General features: G+C 56.8%; 2 protein-coding genes across 4 annotated transcripts in view; one reads left to right on the forward strand and one right to left on the reverse strand.

Annotated features, from left to right (window-relative positions):
- XKR8 (XK related 8) overlaps positions 1 to 12067 on the reverse strand; it is a 523821-nt gene that overhangs the window by 365884 nt on the left and 145870 nt on the right. The window lies entirely within an intron of this gene.
- On the forward strand, positions 2138 to 7851 carry SRSF4 (serine and arginine rich splicing factor 4). Its single transcript, XM_077299022.1, has 4 exons — positions 2138 to 2186; positions 3289 to 3987; positions 6262 to 6393; positions 7246 to 7851. Exons 1-4 carry the CDS (start codon positions 2138 to 2140, stop codon positions 7833 to 7835), a joined length of 1470 nt encoding a protein of 489 aa, XP_077155137.1. The 3' UTR covers positions 7836 to 7851.

Below are 12067 nucleotides of genomic sequence, written 5' to 3' on the forward strand. Positions count from 1 at the left end.
TTTGTTAGGGACCACCTCTCATTTAAAGTGACTTTGAGGGGCCTATATGACAGAAAATACCCAAAAGTGACACTGTTCTAAAAACTACACCCCTCAAGGTGCTCAAAACCACATTCAAGAAGTTTATTAACCCTTCAGGTGTTTCATAGGAATTAAAGGAATGTGGAAGGAAAAAAGAAACTTACATTTTTAACAAAACTTTTCCTTTAGACCCAATTTCTTTTTACTTTCACAAGGGTAATAGGAGAAAATGGACCATGCAATTTGTTTTACAATTTCTTTTGAGCATGGAGATACCACATATGTGGGGGGAATCAATGTTTGTGTTGCACGGCAAGGCTCGGAAGGGAAGGAGTGCCATTTGACTTTTTGAATGTAAAATTAGTTGAAAGCCCCCAAAAGTGACACCATTTTGGAAACTAGATGGGTATTTCCTGAAGGAACTACAGATAGTGCTTTGGAATTGTGCCGGGGCTGCCCCTACAAGACTTTCACACTTGGGTGCCCCTCAGGCGCTGGTTTGGTGGTTGTAGCCCCTCAGGGTTGAGGATTTGATGGGCTGGGCACCTCAGGGTCCGATTTGGCGGGCGGGGCCCCTGGGGGTACGATTTGGCGGGCGGGGCCCCTGGGGGTCCGATTTGGCAGGCAGGGCCCCTGGGGGTCCGATTTGGCGGGCAGGGCTCCTGGGGGTCCGATTTGGTGGGCGGGGCCCCTCTGGGTCCGATTTGGCAGGCGGGGGCCCTCTGGGTCCGATTTGGCAGGCGGGGCCCCTGTGGGTCTGATTTGGCGGGCGGGGCCCCTGGGGGTCCGATTTGGCGGGCGGGGCCCCTGGGGGTCTGATTTGGCGGGCAGTGCCCCTGGGGGTCTGATTTGATGGGCGGAGCCCCTGGGGGTTTGATTTGGCGGGTGGGGGCCCTGTGTGTCCGATTTGGTGGGCGGGGCCCCTGGGGTACGATTTGGTAGGCAGAGGCCCCGGGGGGTCCGATTTGGTGGGAGGGGCCCCTGGGGGGCCGATTTGATGGGCGGGGCCCCTCAGGGGCTGATTTGGTGGGCGGAGCCCCTCAGTGGCCGATTTGGTGGGCGGGGCCACTCTGGGTCCGATTTGGTGGGCGGGGCCCCTCAGGGGCCGATTTGGTGGGTGGGGCCCCTCAGGGGCCGATTTGGTGGGCGGGGCCACTCTGGGTCCAATTTGGTGGGCGGGGCCCCTCAGGGTCCGATTTGGTGGGCGGGGCCACTCTGGGTCCGATTTGGTGGGCGGGGCCACTCTGGGTCCGATTTGGTGGGCGGGGCACCTCAGGGGCCGATTTGGTGGGCGGGGCACCTCAGGGGCCGATTTGGTGGGCGGGGCCCCTCAGGGGCCGATTTGGTGGGCGGAGCCAGTCAGGGATAGATTTGGTGGGCGGGGTCACTCTGGGTCCGATTTGGTGGGCGGGGTCACTCTGGGTCCGAATTGGCGGGCGGGGCACCTCAGGGACCGATTTGGTGGGCGGGGCCACTCAGGGTCCGATTTGGTGGGCGGGGTCACTCTGGGTCCGAATTTGTGGACGGGGTCACTCTGGGTCCAATTTGGTGGGCGGGGCCACTCGGGGTCCGATTTGGTGGGCGGGGCATCTCAGGGACCGATTTGGTGGGCGGGGTCACTGGGTCCGATTTGGTGGGCGGGGTCACTCTGGGTCCGATTTGGTGGGCGGGGCACCTCAGGGACCGATTTGGTGGGCGGGGCACCTCAGGGACCGATTTGGTGGGCGGGGTCACTCTGGGTCCGATTTGGTGGGCTGGGCACCTCAGGTGCCAATTTGGTGGGCGGGTCACTTTAAGTGCTGATATTATCTGCCAAAACATTGGCATAGTAACTGGGTCTGACTGCACATATGGCAGACGCGGTGCTGTATAAGGTGCGCGTCTCTGACTGGGGAGCACCTAGATAGAGCTGCACGGAAAGGTTGTAGGTGCCTGTTCCCCCCTGGCATCACTCCCCTTTAGTGATGCACTAATTGGAAGACCCCTGGCCGGCCAGTGGGCACTGGAGGGGAGGGGTCCTACGGCCACTCCTACAGGGGTTAAATCCAGGTGTCCGGCCGGGAACTTTCTCTTTTCCTCCCGGCGGACACCTGGAAGCATTGTCCCTTGCGTAGCCATGTCGGACCCCCTGGTCGAGGCCCTGCTGAAAGGAGTGGAACAGAGAGGTGAGCACTGGCTTCAGGCCATTATTACCGACGTCAGGGCTCACCTCCCTGGGCCTTCTCCCAACCCCGGCCTGTCCCTCCTAATCCCTTCGCCCCCGGGTCCCCCTGAGCTGTGCGCACTCACCCCCCCGCCCACGGGCCCCCCTGGTCTGTCCTCCATGGCACCGTCGCCCCCGGGTCCCATAGGTGCAGCCTTCCTCTCCCCTTCGCCCCCTGGCCCCATCGGGCCTAGCTCACCATCGCTGCCTCCCGGAACGCCAGCTCCCGGGGGAACGGAGGTTGGAGCGGCTCAGAGCGGTAGACGGAGGCCCCCCTCGGCGCCGCTGCAGGCACCAGGGCTCGCGGCTGCAGAGGGCCTTGGAATATCGCGAAGGAAGCGGGGCAGAGCCGGGCGTCGCACCCGGCGGGGGGCGGGCTGCGTCCCATCTCGCACTGAGCAGAATGCGGCGTTGCCTCCTGCCCCGGCAGCTCCGGGGGCTGGCGGCGTGCAGGCATGCGGCGCCGGGCGGGTAGTGGCGTCCCCCCCCTTCCCTGGCCGCTCCGGCGGATCTCTCAGAAGCGCGGGGGGGCAGGCGTTCTGCCCGCTTGCCCCGCGCCCCGGAGCGGCTCCAGGTGGGCGAGGGGGCGGCCTCGCCGCCTCGCCGCTGCCGGCGTCTTCCGGATCCCTCCTCGAGCTCGGTCCGGGGAGCCGAGTTAGCCCCGCCCACAGACTTCCGGTCATCGCCCGCCCACTTCCGGTCCCTGCATTACAGCGCTGGGCTCAACGCCGGCCGGTCCTCGGTTGCGTTCCCTGCGGGCACAGATATGCCGCCCGCAGAGGGTAACCAGGGGGCCTGCTGGAACGGTATAGGGTCCCCAGAGCGAGCTGATCGGGCAAACCAGACCGATCAGCCCGCAGTTTCTCCACCAGGCCTGACCTCCAGCATGCCCCCGGCAGACACAGCACTGATGCCGGCACGGGGGTATCAGGGGTCAGGCAGTAGATGTGACAGGTCAGCTGAAGAGCGCACTGTTCGGTCCAATAGGACCGATCAGTGCGCTCAACAGCTGCACAGCGGGAAGCACCGCGTAACACCATTAAACGCACCTAACACATACACAGTTACACCTCCCCCCACGGCTCAAATTCCCAATAAAAATTTTCCGTTAACGTCCGCCCCGCCAAATCCCAGCAGTGGGGCTGAACACAGTTACCTCCTGACCCCACCCCCTCTATGTAGCACGGCGGAACGGTACACGGACAGCATTCCCCCTTGTAATAATAAGACCATCCCCCCCATTACACCGATAAATAATGCCGGACGAAGGCGTAGACGCCAAACGTCCTCTCAATCGTCCTCTAATAACTCCCGTCGCCATTCGCGCTACCCCTCTAAACGCCCCTCCCGTCACCGACGCAGACGCAGCTCCCATAGGAGCCGCCGCAGATCTCGGGCCTCAGGATGGAGGTCGTCTGAAACATCCGAGACGTCCGAGGCATCGCTGAGCCCGGGTAGGAGTCATCGTCCACGTGACAAATCCTCTAAATCACGGGCACCCTCTAAGGCTTTCAGCCGGGGAGAACAATCCCCCGCGGCTTCCAGCCACAACAGCCACGCAGTCGCTGAGGATAGAGCCATTAATCCGCCACGATGTGGTTGTAATCGGGCTCCAACACACGATACTCAGACCATCGGCCAGCACATCGGACAGTCCCTCGCTGTAGCGGGAGCCAGAGTTTCCCCGTCCTGCGACATCACCCCGTCAACATCTGCGGGGGTTCCTCCAGGATCGGAGTACACTCGTCCAGAGTCACACAGCGGTGAGTGTTCCAAGGGTGGAAAGGAAATGTTACAAGAAAGGGAGCTAACTTCAGCGGTAAAGGAAATAATCCTACAGCTATCACACTCGAGCGGAAAGGTGGTGAACAATACAACACCACAGTCCGCTAATCTACACAAAGACGCCTTCTTCTGCGGGGTCAGCCCGTTAGGTGCCCATATAGATCAGGAAACTAGAGAGAAAATCTGGAGTAACGATTATATTGATATATGGTCGCTGTTATCAGCAGACCAGCAAACGGTGGATAAACCTAACGAGAGGGGTTTTGATAGGGCGAGATCGAGAATTGCTTTAACCATGAATAATTGGCTCCAGGCCTTCGCAGTATTGGGCTGTATTATGGGCCAGAAACATCCGGAACGTTGCTCCGAATTGTTTATATATCAGGACATGATATATAGTTCATACAAATCGCACGGCGGCTCAGCCTGGCGGCGGTATGATGAGGAGTTCCGCAGGCGTCTGGCCCTACAGCCCAATCTAGGCTGGGGAGTTAAGGCAACGGACGTGTGGTTGCGTTTGATGCTGTCCCAAAAGCAGCCCCCCTTTTCGGCCTCGACCACTAATTACTCCACAGCCGCAGGTCAAAACTCAGTGGTCGTGCGAAAACCCGGGGCCTGCTGGCTGTTCAACGAGGGAAACTGCCGTTTCCACACACTATGCAAATTCAGACACGATTGCTCCGCTTGCGGGGGAGGGCACCCAGCGTCAAGGTGCACTCGTCAGCCTTACAAAGCGCCCACGCGGCAGAACCCCAGTGAGCGTATCCGCGATGGCCCCCTGGTTAAATCTCTACCCCAATAAGGAAGCTGCTCAGCAGCTGCATGCAGGATTCTCCGACGGGTTTTTTATTCCCTTTAGGCTAACAAGAACGCCAACCCTATCCAATAACCTAAAATCGGCTCGCGAATTCCCCGAAATACTTAGACAGAAAATTAAAAAGGAGGTAGAATTAGGTAGGCTAGCAGGTCCCTTCCAGGCGCTCCCCTTCAAAAATATGAAAATATCACCGCTTGGCATTATACCAAAAAAGGAACCCGGTAAATACCGCCTAATCCATCATTTATCTCACCCAAAGGGCGATTCGGTCAACGACGCAATTTCACCAGAGGAAGCTTCCGTCTCATACGCGTCTTTCGATAAGGCGGTAGAATTAGTCCGGGCAGCCGGACCCGGCGCCATGCTAGCCAAATCCGACATTGAATCGGCATTCCGTTTACTACCCGTGCACCCCGAATGTTTTCACCTTCTGGGCTGCAAAGTGGACCAGCTATATTACTTCGACATGTGCCTCCCGATGGGATGTTCCATATCATGTCACTATTTTGAGCTATTCAGCACCTTCCTAGATTGGGTAGTTCGGTACGAAACGGGCAGTAAATCCCTAATTCACTACCTCGATGATTTCCTGTTTGTCGGCCCCAGAAACTCTAAACTTTGCTCCGAGCTGCTAGAAACATTCAAAGCTATCGCACTCAAATTCGGCGTGCCACTGTCACCCGAAAAAACGGAGGGACCATGTAATGTATTGCCTTTCTTGGGCATCGAAATAGATACCACGTTAATGGTTTTCCGCTTACCAGAGGATAAAATATTAAAAACCCTGCAAATGTTGAAAGGCTTTCTAGAAGTGAACAAGGTAACCCTCCAGCAAATGCAGGCATTACTGGGCCTTCTGACATTCGCTTGCCGCGTAATGCCGGTTGGCAGAGCATTCTCACGCAGGCTATCTTTGGCAACAAAAGGCGCTTCTCAGCCCGGCCATAGAATTAGGCTCACCCGTTCGCTAAAAGCAGATCTGCTAGTGTGGAAAACGTTCCTGCAATCATACAACGGTCACACGTGCGTTATGGCGAGAGAGATCGCAAGCAAGGATTTAGGGCTGACAGTAGGGTGGAATAAAAAAGAGGGTTTTGCAGCAATTTTTAAAAACCAATGGTGCAAATCAGGTTGGCCAGAGAGATGGACGACAACAAAATGGGGTCAAGACCCGTCCCTATGGGAATTATTTGCGGTTGTTGCAGCGATGGACATATGGGCCGATCAGTTGAGAAACACGAACATTCGTTTCCAAACAAAAAATACGAAAACGGCAAAGAGTTTAAATCACATGTCCTCTTCTTCCCTGCCCATACTCGCTATTTTGCGCCGACTAGCGCTGATTTGCCTTGAAAACAATATTTGGTGTAGAGCCACCGTGGTGGCGGAAGTAGATGATAATATCATTAACCCACTGTTATTTTCTAATTGGCAGGCTTTCAGAATCCAGCAGCCCAACGCGCAACCCCGTGGTATTCTGTGTCCACTGTCCCTGTGGGACACAGTGGCCAATCATTGATGCCCTTAATCCGGGCCTCCGTTTCGCCAGCTACCTGGCAGGTGTATGGTAAGGCTTGGGAGGAGTGGTGCTCCCTAATTCAGGGTAGGCCAGTCGACGAAAGCGACGGAGCGCGAAGCGCAGTGACAACTGATTTCCTTTTACGGATGAGGGAAAGCGGGTCGTCGGGCACATCGGCACAACGGAAATTATCGGGGCTTGCATTTTTCTTTCAATTATTGGGATGGGTTGACGTAACTAAGTCCTTCTGCATAAGACAAGCCATAAAAGGTTGGAAAAGGCTTCAGCCAAGTCACGAATGTCGCCGTCCCATTTCTCTGAGTCTATTGCAGGACCTAATTGCGATATCCCCGTCAGTCTGCTCATCGCAATATGAGGTGGCCCTCATATCGGCAGCGTTTGCGACCGTCTTTTTCGGAGCACTGCGTATTAGCGAATTGCTACCGCGGTCAAAAACCGCGTCGGAAGGAGGCTTAATTAATGAGGATATAGTTATATGCAGCGGCGCCCTGCGCATCAGGGTTAGAAAATCCAAATGCGATCCCACCGGTAGGGGCACATGGGTCCTGGTTAACTCTACAGAGGGCCCAGCTTGCCCACTAAAAATGGTTAAAAGATACGCCGTAATAAGACACGCGGGTAGATTTTTCTTCACTCATACAGACGGGTCCCCTCTGACCAAGTACCAATTCCAGGCAATGTTCAAGCGATGCTTAAAAAAAACCGGCGCAAATCCAAAGGAGTACGGAACACATTCGTTCCGGATAGGGGCGGCCACAGAGGCAGCTAGGGCAGGAGTGTCAGAGGCTGAGGTGCAGAGAATGGGTCGTTGGAAGTCCGCATGCTTCGCCAGATACATCAGGCCTGACTTGCTTAATTAACATATGTTGTTTCTTACAGGGGTTGATGTTTGGGTGGTAGGAGATTCCTACGTACACTGGGCCGAAAAGAGGGCCAAACTGCGGCCAGGAGGAACAAATCTCTACATCCCGGGAATAAAAGTTAACTGGAGGGGTATCAGAGGCCTCCGGTGGAACCAGGTGTTCAAAGAGATGGTGGGCATAGCAAGGATGGCGGAACGCCCGGTGATATTGGTGTTACACGCAGGTGGCAATGACCTGGGCAAACAAAAGGTGGCCGAGTTGTACAAATGGGTGACAACGGATATGGAACGGTTCAGCTGGCTGTTCAGGAACATGATACTGGTGTGGTCGGAGATAACACCACGGGCCGAATGGCGTGGTGCAAGAGATAAGAGAGCCATAGAGCGGACAAGGGTGAAATTCAACGCTCGAATCGGAAAATATGTGAGAGGAAGAGGCGGTATCGTGATTCATCACCAATACCTACAAAAGAAAAACACGCCACAATTGCGTCCGGACGGAGTTCACCTAACGGACATTGGCCTCGATATTTTTCTGTCTGGTTTACAGGATGGGGTTGAACAGGCCCTAAAAGTGATGGGTGGGGTCGGAGTCCCGCGTAGGTAATACACGGGATCCTCCGTGGCGGAAGAAGCGGAAGAGGGCAAAGGTCGTAGTCACTCGTTGGTCCAATTACCCTGTCGATCACGGACAGGAGCTCGGCGCGAGCGGCCGTTACGACATGTAATTGCCCTTTTCAGCTTATTTAATTAATAAACTGTGACCGATCTGTTCAACCCACCTAGGACTGTGTGTGTTTCATTACGGGATTGATGGGAGGGGGGAAGGCACTGGTTACGACACCAGGTCTCCACAGTCTGGCAGACGCGGTACTGTATAAGGTGCGCGTCTCTGACTGGGGAGCACCTAGATAGAGCTGCACGGAAAGGTTGTAGGTGCCTGTTCCCCCCTGGCATCACTCCCCTTTAGTGATGCACTAATTGGAAGACCCCTGGCCGGCCAGTGGGCACTGGAGGGGAGGGGTCCTACGGCCACTCCTACAGGGGTTAAATCCAGGTGTCCGGCCGGGAACTTTCTCTTTTCCTCCCGGCGGACACCTGGAAGCATTGTCCCTTGCGTAGCCATGTCGGACCCCCTGGTCGAGGCCCTGCTGAAAGGAGTGGAACAGAGAGGTGAGCACTGGCTTCAGGCCATTATTACCGACGTCAGGGCCCCTGGGGGTCTGATTTGGCGGGCAGTGCCCCTGGGGGTCTGATTTGATGGGCGGAGCCCCTGGGGGTTTGATTTGGCGGGTGGGGGCCCTGTGTGTCCGATTTGGTGGGCGGGGCCCCTGGGGTACGATTTGGTAGGCAGAGGCCCCGGGGGGTCCGATTTGGTGGGAGGGGCCCCTGGGGGGCCGATTTGATGGGCGGGGCCCCTCAGGGGCTGATTTGGTGGGCGGAGCCCCTCAGTGGCCGATTTGGTGGGCGGGGCCACTCTGGGTCCGATTTGGTGGGCGGGGCCCCTCAGGGGCCGATTTGGTGGGTGGGGCCCCTCAGGGGCCGATTTGGTGGGCGGGGCCACTCTGGGTCCAATTTGGTGGGCGGGGCCCCTCAGGGTCCGATTTGGTGGGCGGGGCCACTCTGGGTCCGATTTGGTGGGCGGGGCCACTCTGGGTCCGATTTGGTGGGCGGGGCACCTCAGGGGCCGATTTGGTGGGCGGGGCACCTCAGGGGCCGATTTGGTGGGCGGGGCACCTCAGGGGCCGATTTGGTGGGCGTGGCCACTTTGGGTCCGATTTGGTGGGCGGGGCCCCTCAGGGTCCGATTTGGTGGGCGGAGCCAGTCAGGGATAGATTTGGTGGGCGGGGTCACTCTGGGTCCGATTTGGTGGGCGGGGTCACTCTGGGTCCGAATTGGCGGGCGGGGCACCTCAGGGACCGATTTGGTGGGCGGGGCCACTCAGGGTCCGATTTGGTGGGCGGGGTCACTCTGGGTCCGAATTTGTGGACGGGGTCACTCTGGGTCCAATTTGGTGGGCGGGGCCACTCGGGGTCCGATTTGGTGGGCGGGGCATCTCAGGGACCGATTTGGTGGGCGGGGTCACTGGGTCCGATTTGGTGGGCGGGGTCACTCTGGGTCCGATTTGGTGGGCGGGGCACCTCAGGGACCGATTTGGTGGGCGGGGCACCTCAGGGACCGATTTGGTGGGCGGGGTCACTCTGGGTCCGATTTGGTGGGCTGGGCACCTCAGGTGCCAATTTGGTGGGCGGGTCACTTTAAGTGCTGATATTATCTGCCAAAACATTGGCATAGTAACTGGGTCTGACTGCACATATGGCAGTATATCAATGAGCTAATCAGGCAGGTGGCAGTTATTTTGAAATTGCCTCAGAAAGCAGGCTATTTATAACCTTATGGGAAAATTTCCCTATTGAAACACATTGAGACAATATTTTCAAATGCAAATTGCACCAAAACTACAAATCCGATCGGCACGAAAAATACTTAGCACACCTCTCAGGAACGCTGGCTTCGAAATGACACCTCACTGGAGTCTGTGAGTGCAGCGGTTAGGGCTGCATTAATTGCGGATTGAATAATAATAACTAGATGGGTATTTCCTGAAGGAACTACAGATAGTGCTTTGGAATGGTACCCAGGCTGCCCCTGCAAGAGTTTTACACTTAAATGCCCCATTTGGTGGGCGGGTCACTCTAAGAGCTGATATTATCTGGCAAAACTGTCCTGCTGGGGTCATGTACAGTTCGTAGGCGTTGGCATAGTAACTGGGTCTGACTGCGCATATCAATGAGCTAATCAGCCAGGTGGCAGTTGACAGTTATGTTGAAATTGCCTCAGAAACCAGGCCATTATACCCTATGAGGAAATTTCCCTATTGAAACGCATTGAGACAATGCTTTCCAATGAGGGGAAAACAATTTTCGAACGCAAATTGCGCCAAAACTACAAATCCGATCGACACGAAAAATACTTAGCACACCTCTCGTGGACGCTGGCTTCGAAATGACACCTCACTGGAGTCAACGTGTGTTCAACGGTTCGGGCCGCATTAATTGCGGAAAAAAGCCCAATAATAATAATAACTAGATGGGTATTTCCTGAAGGAACTACAGATAGTGCTTTGGAATGGTGCCCGGGCTGCCCCTGCAAGAATTTTACACTTGGGTGCCCCTCAGGCGCTGGTTTGGTAGTTGTAGCCCCTCAGGGTTGAGGCCACTCTGGGTCCGATTTGGTGGGCGGGGTCACTCTGGGTCCAATTTGGTGGGCGGGGTCACTCTGGGACCAATTTGGTGGGCGGGGCACCTCAGGGACTGATTTGGTGGGCGGGGTCACTCAGGGTCTGATTTGGTGGACGGGGTCACTCTGGGTCCGATTTGGTGGGCGGGGCACCTCAGGGACCGATTTGGTGGGCGGGGCACCTCAGGGACCGATTTGGTGGATGGGGTCACTCAGGGTCTGATTTGGTGGGCGGGGCCACTCTGGGTCCGATTTGGTGGGCGGGGCCACTCTGGGTCCGATTTGGTGGGCGGGGCACCTCATTGGCCGATTTGGTGGGCGGGGCCCCTCAGGGGCCGATTTGGTGGGCGGAGCCACTCTGGGTCCGATTTGATGGACGGGGCACCTCAGGGGCCGATTTGGTGGGCGGGGCCCCTCAGGTGCCGATTTGGTGGGCGGGGCCACTCTGGGTCCGATTTGGTGGGCGGGTCAACTCGGGCCGATTTGGTAGGCGGGGCCCCTCAGGGGCCGATTTGGTGGGTGGGGCCCCTCAGGGGCTGATTTGGTGGGCAGGGCCACTCTGGGTTCGATTTGGTGGGCGGGGCACCTCAGGGGCCGATTTGGTGGGCGGGGCCCCTCTGGGGCCGATTTGGTGGGCGGGGCCCCTCTGGGGCCGATTTGGTGGGTGGGGCCCCTCAGGGGCCGATTTGGTGGGTGGGGCCCCTCAGGGGCCGATTTAGTGGGCGGGGCACCTCAGGGGCCGATTTGGTGGGCGGGGCACCTCAGGGGCCGATTTGGTGGGCGGCGCCACTCCGGGTCCGATTTTGGGGGCGGCACCACTCTGGGTCCGATTTGGCGGGTGGCGCCACTCCGGGTCCGATTTGGCGGGCTGGGTCCGATTTGGTGAGCGGGGCAATAATTATAATAAGACTACAGATAGTGCTTTGAAATTGTGCTGTGCTATCACTTTAAGAGCTGATATTATCTGGCAAAACTGGCTTGCTGGGGTCATGTACAGTTCGCAGGCGTTGGCATAGTAACTGGGTCTGACTGCGCATATCAATGAGCTAATCAGCCAGGTGGCAGTTGGCAGTTATGTTGAAATTGCCTCAGAAACCAGGCCATTATACCCTATGAGGAAATTTCCCTATTGAAATGCATTGAGCAATGCTTTCCAATGGGGAAAAAACCATTTTCAAACGCAAATTGCGCCAAAACTACAAATCCGATCGACACGAAAAATACTTAGCACACCTCTCGTGGACGCTGGCTTCGAAATGACACCTCACTGGAGTCTGTGCGTTTTTTTACGGTTTGGGCCGCATTAATTGCGGAAAAAAGCCTAATAATAATAAGAAGAACTAGATGGGTATTTCCTGAAGGAACTACAGATAGTGCTTTGGAATGGTGCCCGGGCTGCCTATGCAAGACTTTCACACTTGGGTGCCCCTCAGGCGGTCCGATTTGGTAGGCGGAGTCACTCTGGGTCCGATTTGGTGGCCCGGGTCACTCTGGGTCCGATTTGGTGGCCCGGGTCACTCTGGGTCCCATTTGGTGGCCCGGGTCACTCTGGGTCCCATTTGGTGGCCCGGGTCACTCTGGGTCCCATTTGGTGGCCCG

This window comes from Ranitomeya variabilis, chromosome 3 (assembly GCF_051348905.1).
Source record: "Ranitomeya variabilis isolate aRanVar5 chromosome 3, aRanVar5.hap1, whole genome shotgun sequence".
NCBI lineage: Eukaryota > Metazoa > Chordata > Amphibia > Anura > Dendrobatidae > Ranitomeya > Ranitomeya variabilis.